The sequence below is a fragment of the Rhizophagus irregularis genome, chromosome 32 (genome assembly GCF_026210795.1).
Source record: "Rhizophagus irregularis chromosome 32, complete sequence".
Taxonomy (NCBI): domain Eukaryota; kingdom Fungi; phylum Glomeromycota; class Glomeromycetes; order Glomerales; family Glomeraceae; genus Rhizophagus; species Rhizophagus irregularis.
Window position 1 is genome coordinate 1,652,962 of NC_089460.1, and position 16,543 is coordinate 1,669,504.

General features: G+C 29.0%; 5 protein-coding genes across 5 annotated transcripts; all 5 read left to right on the forward strand.

Moving 5' to 3' along the window:
- Positions 1-985: 985 nt before the first annotated feature.
- OCT59_023162 (uncharacterized protein) lies at positions 986-3,179 on the forward strand (the record flags this gene model as incomplete). Its single annotated transcript, XM_066150579.1, has 4 exons — positions 986-1,423; positions 1,492-1,920; positions 2,000-2,137; positions 2,216-3,179. 4 exons carry the CDS (start codon positions 986-988, stop codon positions 2,948-2,950), a joined length of 1,740 nt encoding a protein of 579 aa, XP_066006595.1. The 3' UTR covers positions 2,951-3,179.
- A 447-nt stretch (positions 3,180-3,626) lies between these two features.
- Positions 3,627-6,083, forward strand: OCT59_023163 (uncharacterized protein). The gene is made up of 3 exons (XM_025314130.2): positions 3,627-4,030; positions 4,134-4,592; positions 4,722-6,083. The coding sequence occupies exons 2-3, from the start codon at positions 4,161-4,163 to the stop codon at positions 5,484-5,486; spliced, it is 1,197 nt and encodes a 398-aa protein (XP_025185708.1). The 5' UTR covers positions 3,627-4,030; positions 4,134-4,160; the 3' UTR covers positions 5,487-6,083.
- Positions 6,084-6,298: 215 nt separating this feature from the next.
- Positions 6,299-7,747, forward strand: OCT59_023164 (uncharacterized protein). Its single transcript, XM_066150580.1, has 6 exons — positions 6,299-6,503; positions 6,577-6,695; positions 6,773-6,850; positions 6,919-7,073; positions 7,139-7,253; positions 7,322-7,747. Exons 1-6 carry the CDS (start codon positions 6,383-6,385, stop codon positions 7,601-7,603), a joined length of 870 nt encoding a protein of 289 aa, XP_066006596.1. The 5' UTR covers positions 6,299-6,382; the 3' UTR covers positions 7,604-7,747.
- A 3,714-nt stretch (positions 7,748-11,461) lies between these two features.
- OCT59_023165 (uncharacterized protein) lies at positions 11,462-13,203 on the forward strand. Its single transcript, XM_025314133.2, has one exon. It carries the CDS (start codon positions 11,544-11,546, stop codon positions 12,837-12,839), a length of 1,296 nt encoding a protein of 431 aa, XP_025185712.1. The 5' UTR covers positions 11,462-11,543; the 3' UTR covers positions 12,840-13,203.
- A 472-nt stretch (positions 13,204-13,675) lies between these two features.
- Positions 13,676-15,511, forward strand: OCT59_023166 (uncharacterized protein). The gene has a single exon (XM_025314134.2). It carries the CDS (start codon positions 13,864-13,866, stop codon positions 15,316-15,318), a length of 1,455 nt encoding a protein of 484 aa, XP_025185713.1. The 5' UTR covers positions 13,676-13,863; the 3' UTR covers positions 15,319-15,511.
- Positions 15,512-16,543: the final 1,032 nt, after the last annotated feature.

Sequence of the window (16,543 nt, forward strand, 5' to 3'; positions counted from 1 at the left end):
CTGATATGAGATCATAGGTTTGTTGTTTCCTCAAGAGTCAAGTTACTAACTACTGTATATTACAATTATTTAGATGAATTGGGATCTACTTTGTTTTTCTCGCTTTCAAATTCACAACACTGAATCAACAATCTGACCATTTCCCCTAGTTATTACAATGAAACAATGACATATAACCTGATCAGCCTATATATGAATGTAGTTTTTCCTAAAATTCAAAAAGAATGGATTAATTTATCATTTTATTATTATTATTCATTATTAAAATTCAGATCTGATAAATTGTTAAGTGTTCAAATTCAAATTTTTGTATTTATAATTCTTAAATACAATTCTTTCTTTCTTAACACTAATTAACTTTTGAAATTCTGAGATTTTAAAATATTTTATAATACAAAATAAACTTAATAATACTTTTGAAATTTACAACTATTATCTCAAAATATTCACTTTTTAAACTAAAGGAATTATAAATTTTACCAACAGCAACTCTGATTTCTTAAAGAATTTTAGTTAACAGTCAAAATTACAACTTTGAAAGAATTTAATTAAAATATAATAGATTAGTCTTAACAGATTGCAGAATAAAGTTATCAGATTTTTATATTATTGAAATATTAAAATCATGTTCCTAAAATTTATGTATTAAGTAAAGATAATGACTTCAAAATGAAACTTTTATTAATATAAAAAAAAAACCAGGAAATATTACACAATTGAAAATATACATTAAAGAAATATATCAAAAATTTAAGTTACAAGCAATACATCATTGCACTGATAAAAATGCAGATACATGCATAATGTTTGTGGAACCGTATAGAAGAAATCTTGTCTTTGCATTTCGTTCTGATCAGAGAGTTCTTTGACCATCGGGTGTTACATTTATCTGTGCCTGTACTTATTAGATATCACATGAAATTTGATCAACGCGCAAATTGGATCAAGAACGTTAATATATGCGGTAAAACGGTTAATATATAAAATGCAACTCGATTCAGTGACCGAATTATGTAATTTGACACGTATAGTTGATCAAAACGAATCTGGTACGCGTCTAGAAAAGTTTGTCTGTCAAAATTTTAGATCTGTAATTATTTCTAAGAAACTCTGTAGAGACTGCTTTAAACGAGGCGAGATCTTCGTTAATGGAAAGCCCGCTGAAAGTTCACGTTTACTCCATGAAGGAGATATAATAGATTTACAGATTGACAAACTTGCTTTGAAGAAGGATAAGTTAGAAATGCCTGTTGCAATAATTTTGGAAGATGAATATTTAGCTGTTATCTGTAAGAATGCAGGTGTATCTATTAGAAACTTGCAAGAAGCTTTGTCATTCGTACTGGATGGAGGAAGTGGTCTTGTCAAAGAAGGAAAGGAATACACTTGCATTAATCAAACACAAAGAGCAGTTAATGGTTTGGTAAGTTTTTATAATCAAATATATTGATTAACAATGTCTTAATTTATCTTTAAACTTTATATTTGAAGATCATTGTTTCCAAAACTCGTGAGATAAAAACTAAACTTATGACCTTACTTAAAAGTGGTTCTATTCGACAAAGTTATCGGGTACTTTGTCATGGTAAATTTCCTTTGGATGATGAAACTTTTTTTCATAATCACACACCACCTTTCGCATTACAAAATGTCACTTTCACTCGTAGTACATCCGGTAAAGAAAAGTATATCACAACATTGGATATTATTTTAAATAATTCATCTGCAATTTCAAGTGCTGGTATTCAAGAATATTTTATTCAAGTACATCATCCTATCGTTGGTTCCAATTCCCGTTCAAAAGAATTGAAGTCGTGCAAAGATAAAAGTTTAATGATGGCTTTATTAGAAGTCACTTTTAGTCATCCTATAACAAGTGAAGAAATCAAAGTAACTATCAATGAACCGAAAAAATTTGAGGTAGAAAAATAGTTTGCGGAATTTGGAATTTCAATTAATGCATTTATAAATATTAAATGATTGAATGATTTTTAATCAGAAAGTACGGCAACGCGAGCTAAAGTTTTTTGAGCAAAAGAAAAATGAAACTATTAAAGAATTGCAACGATATGGAATTGAAATAACTGATCAATTAGATTCAGAAATTATACCAACAGCGTATATTACTGGAGAAAAGGTATTCAACTAAAAGTTCATTTGACTTATCCGAATTATGTTTCAATATATTTATTTATAACAAATTTATAATAATTAGGAATTTTTTAAATTAAGATTTTTTGTTAGTAAAGATACAATGGTTCCTAGACCATCAACAGAATATCTGGTACGAGAAATCATAGACTTATATTTGAATAAATTAGATTCTGGATTCTGGAAAGATCGGGGAAATGATGATGATAATATGTTTTCAATATTAGATTGTGGAACAGGATCGGGATGTATTCTTATTTCTGTATTACATTGTATTTTATCTCAGAAGGTTCAGACAATTTCACCTCATGTTTTTGGATTAGGATTAGATATAAATTCTTCTGCTTTAGAGATTGCTCGTAAAAATGCAGAACGACACTTGAAACTCTTTGTTTCCGACAACAATAATTATGATTTTCAAAAAGGTGATTTCACAAGTCTACACAATTATGGATTAGTCCATAACAAACATTTTGATATACTTGTATGCAATCCACCATATCTGGATATTGCTCGATCACTTCCAAATGATGATGTACGTAATTTTGAACCACCTGAAGCACTTTTTGCCGAAGAAAGTGGTTATAAATTTTACCGTCTGTTATATGAATCTTTAGAACATTCATACATAAAAAAGCTTGATATTTTGAAAGAGGATTCTTTAATTATTTTGGAAGTAGGAAATAAAATGGCGGAAAAAGTTAAAAAAATTTTCACTGGATGGGAATGTATAAAAGCTATCAGAGATCATCAAGGATTTGAAAGATGTCTGATATTTATCCGAAATTCGAGCAAGTGAATTAATTATATGTATAATTTGATGTTATATTATTTTACTAAAAAAGTTCAAATTTTAAATAAGCTGCTATATTAACACAAAATCGAGGTAGTTTTGATACCTAGTGATTAGTGATCATAATCTTGCTCATTTTTTTATGTTTTATTGATATTAATTAATACAACAATTATACGGTTTTGTAATTAATAATTTATACAATAAAATTCATTATTCTTAATATATAATATATATATATATATATGATCCTATTGATCCTATTAGATATTTTAGATATTAAATAACATTGATCAATAATATCATAAATATCTATAATTTTTTTTTATTTACACTAAATTAAACTAAAATCTAGTTATATAAAAAAGGTTAACAAGATACATACATCTTGACATTACCAAATATTTTTTTTTATATTTTATAATAGAAAAATCTCGTGAATTATTTGTTTTTGGTCTCATTACCGAACTAAAAAAAACCCGCAGCTAATGTGCATTGTTTGATTTATAGATATGCGACTTATCACAGGTGAAATACCATTTCTGATCTACTGAATGGCAGAAATTACTCCCATTTTTGATTTTGGGCTTGGATCTTCTTTGTTCGGCAAGCAGGATCCACAGGACTACAGAGAAAGCACGTCATCAAATAATCAGGTTTGTGCTCTGTTCGCGGCACAGGGGACATTAATCCTTCCCCAAAAGAAAAAACAAATTTAACGAACATTGAAAAAAAAAAATAATACCACCCTTTTCCCTCTCATAACACGCAACCCATCAACTCCCCTACCATCCTCACCTATATTATTAAAAAAAAAAAAAAAAATTTAAAAAAAATTTTTTTTACATATACCTCGATACCTCGATCTTTTCCCCACCTTTTTATTCCTTTATTATTCCTGTGACTTGACCTACCTTACATCGGAACGCTCTCTTGTTCCTCACTCGGGTTTATCTTTGATAAACTCAAGAAGCCGAAAATAATAACTAGAGAACCTTACCTTATTCCTTGTTACTAACGACTTTTTTTCCTTCAAAACGGAAAACGGGTTATTTCCGTTATTTTTCTTAGGTTAGGAAGTTTAAGGTAACTAAAACAAAATTTATAATAAGAAGTTAGTTATTAAACACGGTTAATAATTAACGTATATTTATAACAATTTGATATACCGAAATTACGAATTATGTAGACTACCAACAAACTTGACGTGTAAAAAATGGCAAACGACACTCGTACAGGTATTCAAGACCCAGCCGAAATTAATGGAACTAATGTTCCTGCGGTCGCAGCCACAAATAACGGTACTACCTCCTCCACCTCCTCCTCTCCTGCCCCCACAGCTCATTCGCTTTTTGACACCCCTTTTGTTGCTTCAACCGATCAAACTGCTACTACCGAGATTAGCAGTGTTGAAGAAGATAATAAAGAGTGTACTAATGAGGACGAGGCTGGAGATATATCAAATTCTCAACTTACCCTTAGGGCATTGGTTTCTACAAAAGAAGCTGGAGTTATTATTGGCAAAGCTGGTAAAAATGTCGCCGAATTGAGAGAGAGTACTGGTGTTAAAGCCGGTGTATCTAAAGTTGTTCAAGGTGTTCACGACAGAGTTTTGTCTGTCGCAGGTACCCTTGATGGTGTAGCTAAGGTAAAAATTTTCAATTCTTAAAAACATGTTAAAAAACATTATAGACGATATTTATTTTTGAAACTATTAGATTTTTATTAAATTTAGTTCATTACGTTGATCTATTTATAATTTAATTTTTTATCGTAGGCGTATTCTTTGATCGCACAAACCCTCCTCGAGAATCCAGTGAATGCAAGCCCTAATTCAACTCCAATTACTCCTCCACCTAATGCATTTACTTCTGTTCGTTTGCTTATTTCCCATAATTTGATGGGAACTATTATCGGTCGTCAAGGTGGTAAAATTAAACATATTCAAGATGTCTCTGGAGCTAGGATGGTTGCTTCAAAGGAAATGCTTCCTCAAAGCACGGAAAGAATTGTGGAAGTTCAAGGAACTGTCGAGGCCATCCGTGTCGCGGTATGGGAAATTGGCAAGTGTCTTATTGAAGATAACGAACGTGGTATCGGGACGGTCCTATATAATCCTGCCATTAAAGTAACTTCAAGTTATTCTACCTCTCGTCGTAATGATTATACTACCCGTACTGGCAATGGGACCGATTTCATTCGCCAACGCAATGATTATCATAATAATAATCGTCGTCAATCCAACAGTAATAACAATTATGATAGTAACACCATTCGAACTCAAAATATTTCTATTCCTGCTGATATGGTTGGGTGTATTATTGGCAAAGCTGGTTCCAAAATTTCCGAAATTCGCAGACTCTCTGGTTCTCGTATCAGCATTGCAAAGACGCCTCATGATGAAACTGGTGAGCGAATGTTTACAATCCAAGGATCTCCCGAAGCCAATGAAAAAGCCCTTTTCTTATTATATAATCAGTTAGAAAATGAGAAAGAACGTCGTTTGAGTGCAAATGCAAACGGAGGTGATTCTGATGCTTAAAACCACATATACTTGGCTGGTTGGTGGACGTTATCTTCAATATTATTACCATTTTTTAACTCTGTCTTTGTCACGGAAAAAACTAAGAGAAATTTGGAACGTATTGTGTGCGTGTTCATATATGGGGTGTGTGTGTATATGTATGTATATATATTATTATAACGAGGATTTCGCAATATATATTTTTACGAACATTGGACTTTATATAGGAAATTTTTTTTTAAAAAAAAAACAAAACAAAAAAAAAAATTCCATACAAAATTCTATCCCTAAAAAGAGAAACGATTGTATTTGTTTTCTCATGTTTTTTCCTCTAGGTTTATTCCACCTTATCCCGTCTTGTTAAATTTACAACAGATCCGTATATATATTATTGATTTCATTTTATTTTAAAAATTAAATATTATTTTTTTTTTTTGATTGTTCGCTTTACCCACCTTTTCATTTCTTGATCAACTTAGTGTATTATATAGTTGATTTCTTTATTCCTTTTACTATTGCTCCTTTCTTCCTTTTTCCTTTTTCTATTCTCCTTTGTTTCTTTATGTAGAACGAACATGTAAAAAAATTTACTTATAAAAAAAAAAAAATTCTCAAAAAAAAAAAGTCAAAAACAAATCTGATCAGATTCAGGGGTTATAAAATTTTTTTTTAATGTGCGTTCCAAGTGAATGGAAATTTTGTGCTAACTCGGAAATTTTATTAATTAGACCGGGCCATTAAAGTGTCGATCAGAAATTTTGTAGATCTCTCTTTATAAAAGGAAAGAATTTCATAATATACAATCGAACCGAAACACATGATATTGTCACGCATCAGCATTGTTTCGCGAATGTATGGTCGCGCACAACACCACCACCTTCTTTCACTCATTTTTTTTGCTAGCTTAATAAAATATGCTTATTAACGAATATACAGATGCTCATAGATTATTTTTACAAGCTTCTCTTTCTGAAAGGTTTTTCACTGAAGAAACGGCCATTGAAATATATCGTAAGGCATATGAAGCAACAGCTGGTATTTAATTAAATATTTAATTCAAATATTTTTATTTTAAATGTTCATTTCTATCCAAAAAAATATTGTTTAGTTCAAGATCAAGAGACTTTTACAGAATTTATGACGACGCTTAATGCGAAGCTAAATTCTATAGATTTAGAGTTTCGAAAAAGTCATAACGAAGAAGATGGAAGTGCCGTTTGGGCACTGGTAATTTATATTAAAAGTTTTTCCTATAAACGGCTTAAAAAATAATTTGTATTTCTTTTTCTCTCCCATTTTAATAGGTTAACACGAATGGAGATGAAATTGCTAAAATGGCCACTGAATATACACCCATAGAAATATCATTTTTCAGACGTTTGGTAAAAAATTATTTTTCATAATTAAAAACTCTTTAGATCCCATTTTCATAATTATTATCACATAAAAGATAGAACTTATTGTTACGGCAGATGATGAGTCGTTTTCAGTGTCTTCAATTACTGCATTAAAAGAAGTCGTGAAACTAAAAACTTCTATATCAAAAAGTAATGGAGAAATATTATTACAACGATTTGTCGATGACAAATGGTTGAGTAGATCACGGTAATTATCAATTCAAAATTACATAAAACGTTTCACTTAAATTAAAATAAATTTCTATATTACAGGGGAGGAAGATATTCATTGAGTTTAAGATCTATTCTAGAATTACAATATTACCTTAAAAAGGAATTTGAAGATTATCTTTCAGAGTGCATTCTGTGTTATGATATTGTTACAAAGGTAAGATTGATAAATTATTTTAATAGGTATATGTATAATACATATTTAATTTTAAAATGATATGTTAGGGACAACGATGTGAAATGGCACAATGTAAAGCACGTTTTCATCATCATTGTGCTCGTAGATATTTTGATTCAAAAAATAATAAAAAATGTCCAAATTGTGAAATAGTTTGGGATTCTTCTAATGTAATTGGTGATTGCGATAGTATTGATAGTGGATCAAGACCTAAAAGATCAAATAATCAAACAACAAAAAAAAATACAAGGTCCCAAAAGTTGGAAGTTGATTATGATCAAATGGACCAAGATGATGACGATGATCAAATGGAACAAAATGATGAATAGCTGTTTTAGTGTTCGTTTTTTTTTCATAAACAATTGAGATGTAACCGATTTAACTGTTGTAAACCTGTATGTATTTATTATAATTGCAGATGTTTTCAACATTAAATAATAAAATACATTCTCGGATGCACAATATTTTTTTTTTTCAATCGATTTTTATTTATTATTTGTAAAATATCCATATCATAAGAAATGAAAATTTAACTATAAAAAAAATATGTAAATATTATCATACAAATAAAGGGTTATAAATATATCATAAATTATAAATCATAAAAAATTATATAATCTTATTCAATTCGGAATTTTATAAAGGGAAAATATATAAGAGAAAATATAAAAAGAGAAAATATAAAAAGTTCATAAAATGGTAATAATTTTCCTAACATATCCCAACACGAATTACTTTTTATTTGGTTTATTTTTTGTTTTCATTGTTTAATTTTTTTAATACAGTAAATAATAAAAAGTCCACTCCGATAAATAAGATCAAAAAATTGAAATATGATGTAGTCGCTAATCTATCTATAGACAAGAAACTAATATATGCTCTAACAAATAACCAACTTGACAAAGGACATGAGTTTTTTTTATCCTTGAATAATTAATTAAATTTCTATTTTTACTTTAACATTATCATTTTCTTGTTCATATCTCTTGGAAAGTTGGTCAATTTTTTTACTCAAAGTAGCAATGAGAGCAGCATGTTTAGCTCTTACATTGTCAGATTTGATCTTCTTATCTTCGTTCAAATCCATATTAAATAAATTCTTTGATAATAAATCCATCATATCATCAGATTTTTCTTGTTTAACTTTTACCGGCTCTACAACCTCTACTTGTTTCTTTTGAGTAACTTTTGAAAATATTTGTGTTGTAATTTTAGATGATTGTACATTTGACCCTTTATCCTTAGGTATTACATAACTTGTATCTTCCTCTTGTGATTCGTTCTTAACTTTATCTCTCAACGTTGTTGCTTCGGAAATTTCTTTAGTCAATGATAGACCAGTAGTTGGAGCATTACATTGAGGATTATCAAGTTTTTTGCAAGGAATCAACGGTGGAGTCACATCGATATATTCATTAGTATGAGATAAAGTAAGAGGAACTTCATAATCAAAATATTGTGAAGCGGAGAACGCTTGAGAAGGTAAAGTAGGTGTAGTGGTAGTAGCAGTGGAAGTGGAAGGTGTAGTTGGATTAGCTACTTCAGGTACATCATAGATGAATAAATCATTTGTAGTCCAATTGCTAGCTTCTTCAGGTGGAGATGGAAAATCATTGGAATTATAAAGAGCTGAAGTAGTTGTAGGGATATCTGATAAAACAGATGGATAAGCGCTTGAAGTTACAACAGGATATAAAACATTTGTATCGACACTATTACTATCATCTAAATTTAAATATGCGCTCGCATCAGCAGTTGAAAAAGTATCAAGAGGAAGTGACATTAATTGAGAATTTGAGTCGAATGAATCCAAAAGATTAAATCCATTTTCATTCAATATGTTATCATTATTAATTTCTCTCATTGTACAAGCAAGAAAATCATTAATTTGATTAAAATCTTCTTTTGTGTTAAGAGATGGGAGTGAATCAAAATCCAATCCATCTTGATCAATAACTTTAGATAAATCCTCTAATTTTCTAAACAAGACTAAATTAATTAAAGAAATTTGTTAATAATTTATTAAAGTAAAATTCTTTTTTAATTTAAAAATTACAAATATCTTACTTTCATTATATTGAGGGTCAATACGTTTTCTTTTGACATCTTGAACGAAACCATCAAACATATCAACGCTACGTTTATTACTAGTACGATTATTATAATTTAGACTAGTTGTAGAATCAATTAGATAAGTAGGGCTTGTATAATTGCATATTTCAGCATTAGAGATTTGAGAAAAATCAAAGTTTGATGGTAAATAATCATTAGTTAAGTCGGAGATAACGCTGTTACCAGGAGAAAGAGGAATATGATGAGGAGAAGAAGCAGAAGATATTGAGGGAGAATGTTCAGAGGAAGAAGAACAATGAGGAGGAGTAGGAGGGTGAAGATTTTTCTTATTCATTCTTCCCATTATAATTTGTTGTTGATGTTGATCCGTATGAATTTTTTCATGTTTCTTTAAATCTTGAGGACGTTTAAAAGCTTTCTTACAACTTTCGCAAACATGTGGTTTAAGTGGAACATGAACTCTTAAATGACTAGTGATATGATCTCTTTTGGTAGTTACCACTTCACATTTATCCCAATGACAACTAAGGCATAAATTTCCAGTAGATTTACGGCCAACATGATCATGAGCTAAATGACCATAAAGTAATTCTGGATCTTCAAAAGTACGAAAACATTGATTCCAAAGACAAACTAATTCTTCACTTTTGACAGAAGGTGGTGGTGTTAATAAAGACATTCTTAAAAAAAACTTTATATTTACAATAATTAAGAAGTTATTCTTGTTGGTAGGTAATAAATAATATATTTTTAAACGATTTAAACTTGAAATCTATTTTCCTCTCAGAGAAAAAACTGAATTCGATAAAAAAATTTATTTGACTCAAAAGGATATTTTTTTTTTTTCCTCAATTTGATGTAGTTCTTATAAATAGGAAAGTCCAAGACAAATACGGATAAGTTTAAAAAAATAGCAAACGTTTTATTTTCTTTAATAAGAAAAAGACCAAGGATTGTTGAGAGTTTCTAATTATAAATAGAAAATTAATGCAAGTGATTAAATATGGAATATATGTTTAATTTTTCTTGGCACGAGATCACGTTCACAGCTTTTAGCAAATCAATAGTCTTTGCCAAGAAAAATTACAGTATCTTCAGTATTTTCCAGAATACCCATAACTGAATATATAATAATTATAAATTCACGTTTGGTTGATACGCCAAGAAACCAAGAACTCTATTTAAAGAAACTTATACCTTTTACTTGGCTTTGTAATTTTTTGTAATTTGAAACTTTGGCCGCCAAGATTAACGTCACATATTATTTTATTCTTAAGAAATTTTACAAAAATTATGTAAAATAATATTTTTGATGTCGTCATATAATTAGCATGTGAATTGTATTTTTAGAATTTAAAATCAAAGAAATTCCATATGCTTTTCCTCTTTCGGCTTGGTAAAAAATGTTATTAATATAAAATAATAAAAACAATAATTTTTTCAAAATGCATCGTAGGTTCGTAATAATAAACATTCTTTGAAATATTTCCATATTTATTACTGTATTAAAAGAAAAAAGACATAACATTTTAATATGAAACCTATGCACTTCATGTAATTCTTGTACTTCAAAGTGTTCATAGTGATTCATGTAATTACAAATAAATGAAAATCTGACGTTAATTGGCTGATTATCTTCTCTTAAACTTTTGCTCCCCATGTTTTATTTTAAAATAGAATAAATATTTGCGGATCTTTAGATTCATCCCCATGCTCTCACGATCTTTTTGTTTGGTTAATAATAATAATAAATATACTGTATATTAGTTTTTGAGTTTTGATAATGATCGATTATCATGCATATCTTTAGTACATCCATTACATTCAAAGTTAAAGTTTTTAAAAAAAAAAATTAGATTAATAATATTCAAACAATTGATGATATCATTAACTTTTTAAAAGTTTCGAGAAATCCAAAATTTTCGCTAAAATTTCGGCACTTTTCAAAAAGGTATTATTATGGGAATTATATTTTATCTTTATTGGTAAATTACGTGGATTTTTTTTTTTTCATTTACTGAATGATTGATCTACCATACAGAATATTATTTTGGTTATTTTCATTTTTTAGCCATATTTAAATGGAGATAGGGCCGGTTTTTCTTGTTTCAGAGAAAGGATCCTTTTTCATATAATTGTAAATAAGACTTTTTTTTTCTTATATCTTTCTTCTTCTTCTTCTTTTTAATAATCGTGATGGGATTAAATAATCAAAAAATATTAGTTTTGATCATATTTGGAACTATATACTCTATTTTTATGTGGACATTTGCTCCCGGAGTTAAGGATGATCATTTACATATATCTAATATAAATGATAAGTTTTATGCAAACTATCTTGATACTTTCCGTCAACAACATTATAATATGTTATCAAATCTTATCAATAAAGCAAATAAAGCATTAAAAAATGATTCAGTTTATTCAGTAACTTTAAAACCTCAACTTGCACCTTCAAATGATCCACATGATTACATGTCACTGGCAAGATATTTTTGGCCAGACCCAAATAAACCGGATGGATTACCTTATATGAGAAAAGATGGTTATTCTAACCCTGAGATTGAAACTATTAAAGACTATTCTTTATTAAGAAAATTATTTGATGATGTTGAAAATTTAGGATTTGCTTATTATTTTACAAGAAATGATTCATACGTTGAGAAAGCTGTTTATAGAATTAAAGAATGGTTTATAAATCCAAAAACAAGGATGAATCCTAATCTTAATTATGCAAGTTTTATTAAAGGTCAAGATTTAGGAAGAAGAACTGGTATAATAGATATGCGACCTATTTATAGGATGTTACAGTCTATACCTTTAATGCGTTCATCTCGTAAATGGGATCATTCGGTAGAGAAAAAATTTAAAATTTGGTTATCAAAATATTATTTTTGGTTAGAAAAAACTTCTATAGGAATAGATGAAAAGGAGTCAACAAATAATCATGGGACATATTATGATGTACAAGCGATTTATCTATTATCTTATCTAGGCAGAGAAGAGGAGGCACGTAAATATTCATATGAAGCACTAATAAATAGGGTAAATGAAGGAATTCTTCCTACAGGACAACAACCTCATGAAACAAAACGCCCAACTTCATGGTATTATTCAACATTTAATTTACAAGCATTATTTCTTTTAGCCGAAAGATCACAATATTTTGGATTTGATGGATGGAATTATGTTGGACCTGAAGGTCAATCCATTAGAAAAGCTGTTGATTATTTATTATCTTTTGCCTTATCAAATGGGAAAGGTTGGCCTTTTAAAAATATTAATGGATTTGAAATGAATAATTTTGTTAAATTATTAGAATTAGCTTTTGTTATTTGGCCTGATGATAAATATCTTGAAGCTTTAGTTATTTTAAGACCTAAAGCTAAATTAGAACAAGCATTAGAATATAAAGATACTGAATGGGAAGACAATTACCTTTGTATTTGGTCTTTAATGACAAATAGGCAATTATGGACTTGTTTAAAATAATAATCTTTTTAAGGATAAGAAAGAATGATTTTAATAGATCTGTTCTTTATTAGTTTTTTTTGTTAATAAATGATGGGAAGATGAATTTGGTTATTGTTTTTGGATAATTATAAAAGTTTTTTTTTTTATTCTCTTGTGATCTTACTACCAACCCATTTTTGCTCCTTTTCTTTACAAATTTAGGAAAAAAAAGGTAATAAATGTCTTGGCGTTACGGATTTTTTTGGGGGGCAAGAAAACAGGGTTAATGTTGAATTTGAATTAACTGGATTAATACTTAATAATATTTTTTTTAGTTTACAAATAAAATTAATAAGAACGTATGATATTAAAATATGATATATATGTTGTACGTATGATAATCAATTAACAAGAGTAATAAAGATGTAATATAATAAAAATGGTTAATAATCTACTTTACTAAAGACAGTTTAATAGACAAAAAAGATTTCTAATGTTAATCTCTTTCTTTACCAATTTTCTCTCTAACCTTCTCTCTTTCCCTTTACTGCCTAACTTCCCTTGCTTCACTCATGAATTGATTGGTTCAAACATCTACTTTCGAAAATACGATAATATAATGCTACATTTTGCTTTACCCCATTGTAGAATAATATATCCGATAATAATTCATATAAATTGGCTGAGAATGGCGAAAATACTATGATTTACCAATTTTGATAACTGAAGGAAGATCTAAGAATAAATTACACTGGTTATCGATTACTTAAATAGAAGTTTGACTTGACTGATATAGAAATTTGATACAAAACTTTATTGATGATCCCCGTTTAAATAGTGTTTGTTTCATTTACCGTTGTACAAAATTAATTTCGGGTTACGAGGTTTCTTAAAAAAAAAGAATAAGGGACAAATTTTTCGCTTAAAAAAAGGATATTTCTTTTGTTTGTTGTTAAATATAAATAATATATAACAAACTAAAGGGAATAATAAAAAAAAAAAGAAATATTTACGTATATAATAATCTATATTATTTTTTTTAAAAAAAAATAATTTTTTTCTAATGATTCTACAAAAAATTTTAACTCTATCAATATTTGGAACTTTATGTTTTATTTTTTTATGGACATTTTGGCCGGAAGATTCTAAACACTTACGTTTAGATGTCTCCTTTCCGGCATCTGTTATTCAACAACCTGAGATAGTTGAGCCGCCAAAACCACAAATAACATCAACAGATAATAATAAGAAGATAAAAAATGAACCTATTGAAAAAACTTTACCTTCAAACAAATTATCAACAGTTTATGATGTAAATGGTAATCCTAAAGAGTATACAAATAGTAGATATTACGCAAATTATCTTTCTATTCTTCGACAACAACATCATCAAATGTTATCAACACTTCTCAATAAAGCGGATAATGCGTTAAGAAATAATTCGGTTTATTCAGTAACTTTAAAACCTCAACTTGCGCCTTCAAATGATCCACATGATTTCATGTCGTTAGCAAGATATTTTTGGCCAAATCCAAAAAAAAAAAATGGGTTACCTTATATAGGACGAGATGGTTATGTTAATCCTGAGATTGAAACTGTTAAAGATTATTCCCTTTTGAGAAAATTATTTAAAGATGTTGAGAATTTAGGATTTGCTTATTATTTTACAAGAAATGATTCATATGTTGAGAAATCTGTTTATAGAATCAAAGAATGGTTTATAAATCCAAAGACAAAGATGAATCCTAATCTTAATTATGCTAGTTTTATTAAAGGTCATAAATCAGGAAGAAGAACTGGTGTATTGGATATGCATCCTATTTATAGAATGTTACAATCTATACCTTTAATGCGTTCATCGCATAAATGGGATTTTTCAGTAGAGAAAGAATTAAAAGATTGGATATCAAAATATTATCAATGGTTGGAAACAACTTCTTTAGGAAAAGATGAAAAGTATTCAAAAAACAATCATGGAACATATTATGATGTACAAGCGGTTTATCTATTATCTTATTTAGATAGAGAAGAGGAGGCACGTAAATATTCACGCGAAGCATTAATAAATAGAGTAAACAAAGGAATTCTTCCTACAGGACAACAACCTCATGAAACAAAGCGTCCAACTTCATGGTTTTATTCAACATTTAATTTACAAGCATTATTTCTTTTAGCCGAAAGATCACAATATTTTGGATTTGATGGATGGAATTATGTTGGTCCTAAAGGTCAAACCATTAAAAAAGCTGTTGATTATTTATTACCTTTCGCCTTATCAAATGGGAAAGATTGGCCTTTTAAAAACATTAAAGAATTTGAAGTAAATAGTTTTGTTAGATTATTAGAATTAGCTTTTGTTATTTGGCCTGATGATAAATATCTTGAAGCTTTAGTTATTTTAAGACCTAAAGCTAAATTAGAACAAGCATTAGAATATAGAAATGCTGATTGGGAAGATAATTACCTTTGTGTTTGGTCTTTAATGACAAATAGACAATTATGGACTTGTGTTGAATGATGATATCCTTTAGGGAGGGACAATAGGAATGATAAAGAAGAATTATTTAAATATATATAAATGTACTGTAAAAAAGAATTATTTATTTAGATAATTTCGGAACTTTTTTTAATTTTTAATACTTTAATATAATGTCAAATTGTTCTTAATGATTTATTAAATTCGTTAAAATTTTTACTCGTTTTTAATTTCAATTGTCATCGTGTTGCGGTTAAATATCACCGTCATGTCTTTTTGGCTGGCGTTGTGCAGAGTTATGCAAAGGTGTGCCGTTTGCGTTGTGACGAATAGGATTTCATATAATGCACATCTTTGATCCCAGAAATGTTATATAAATGTGTATATTGGTTCGGACGTGTTGTTCTCATAAAAGCCGCATTAGTTTTCCTTTTCAAGATGTCATGTTTTTTGTTAATCTTTTCGATCATTTTATTTTTCTAGAGCCCTCCAGTAATGGCCTTTGAAATATTGGACTAATGAACATTGTTTAGTTCAATTCCAAATTTTATTGATTAATGTAACATGTATATTTAATTCCAATCAGACAATCACTTTTAATTATTAATCTTATTGTTTGCTATTACAATTCAGATAGGTACATATCAACTACTAATTACAGTAATTACAGTATGTATTGTTAGTATAATAAAATGTAATTCCTAAAAATATCTTGAGGGTTTTTAGCTTGACAACAAACATCAGTGCAGGAATAGCCGTACCAGTATGATCACCCGAAGTTACCATACTTCCCAGTGATATTTTGCAACCAAAGTAGAATCGCTATGTCGAACGCCTGCTACCATCACATAGGTGTATATTTATGATCGGACTTCGCAGTGATGGTGGGTAGTTAGGCCACTACTATATGACCAATCATGAAGTACTGTACCTTCCATGGAAGGTTTTCATTTAGCATTTTTATCTATAGAGAGAGATGGGGAAAATCAGAAATATTAGTTGGAATGTAAGTGGAAATTTACATTTGGACATAGGCAATTGGACAATATCCAAAAAGGCAGTGTTGTCATTAGAACGTGACATGTCTGTGGACAGGACGAGACGGAATACGTCTGGGACATGTCCAAGAATTTTTTAGCAACGTTCGAGATATTGGGACATTAAAAAAGTCAGGATGTTTAATATAATAATTGATTCAAATTTAATGGATGGACATTGGACAGGACAATCCGACAAGCCTGGGATATGTCATATGTCCAAGAATTTT

Coding starts and splice junctions, on each gene's coding strand:
- OCT59_023163 (XM_025314130.2), top strand. CDS start 4,161: ATGGCAAACGACACTCGTACAGGTATTCAAGACCCAGCCGAAATTAAT. Junction 4,593..4,721: donor CCCTTGATGGTGTAGCTAAG/GTAAAAATTTTC, acceptor TTTTTATCGTAG/GCGTATTCTTTGATCGCACA.
- OCT59_023164 (XM_066150580.1), top strand. CDS start 6,383: ATGCTTATTAACGAATATACAGATGCTCATAGATTATTTTTACAAGCT. Junction 6,696..6,772: donor GAAGTGCCGTTTGGGCACTG/GTAATTTATATT, acceptor CCATTTTAATAG/GTTAACACGAATGGAGATGA. Junction 6,851..6,918: donor TATCATTTTTCAGACGTTTG/GTAAAAAATTAT, acceptor ATCACATAAAAG/ATAGAACTTATTGTTACGGC.
- OCT59_023165 (XM_025314133.2), top strand. CDS start 11,544: ATGGGATTAAATAATCAAAAAATATTAGTTTTGATCATATTTGGAACT.
- OCT59_023166 (XM_025314134.2), top strand. CDS start 13,864: ATGATTCTACAAAAAATTTTAACTCTATCAATATTTGGAACTTTATGT.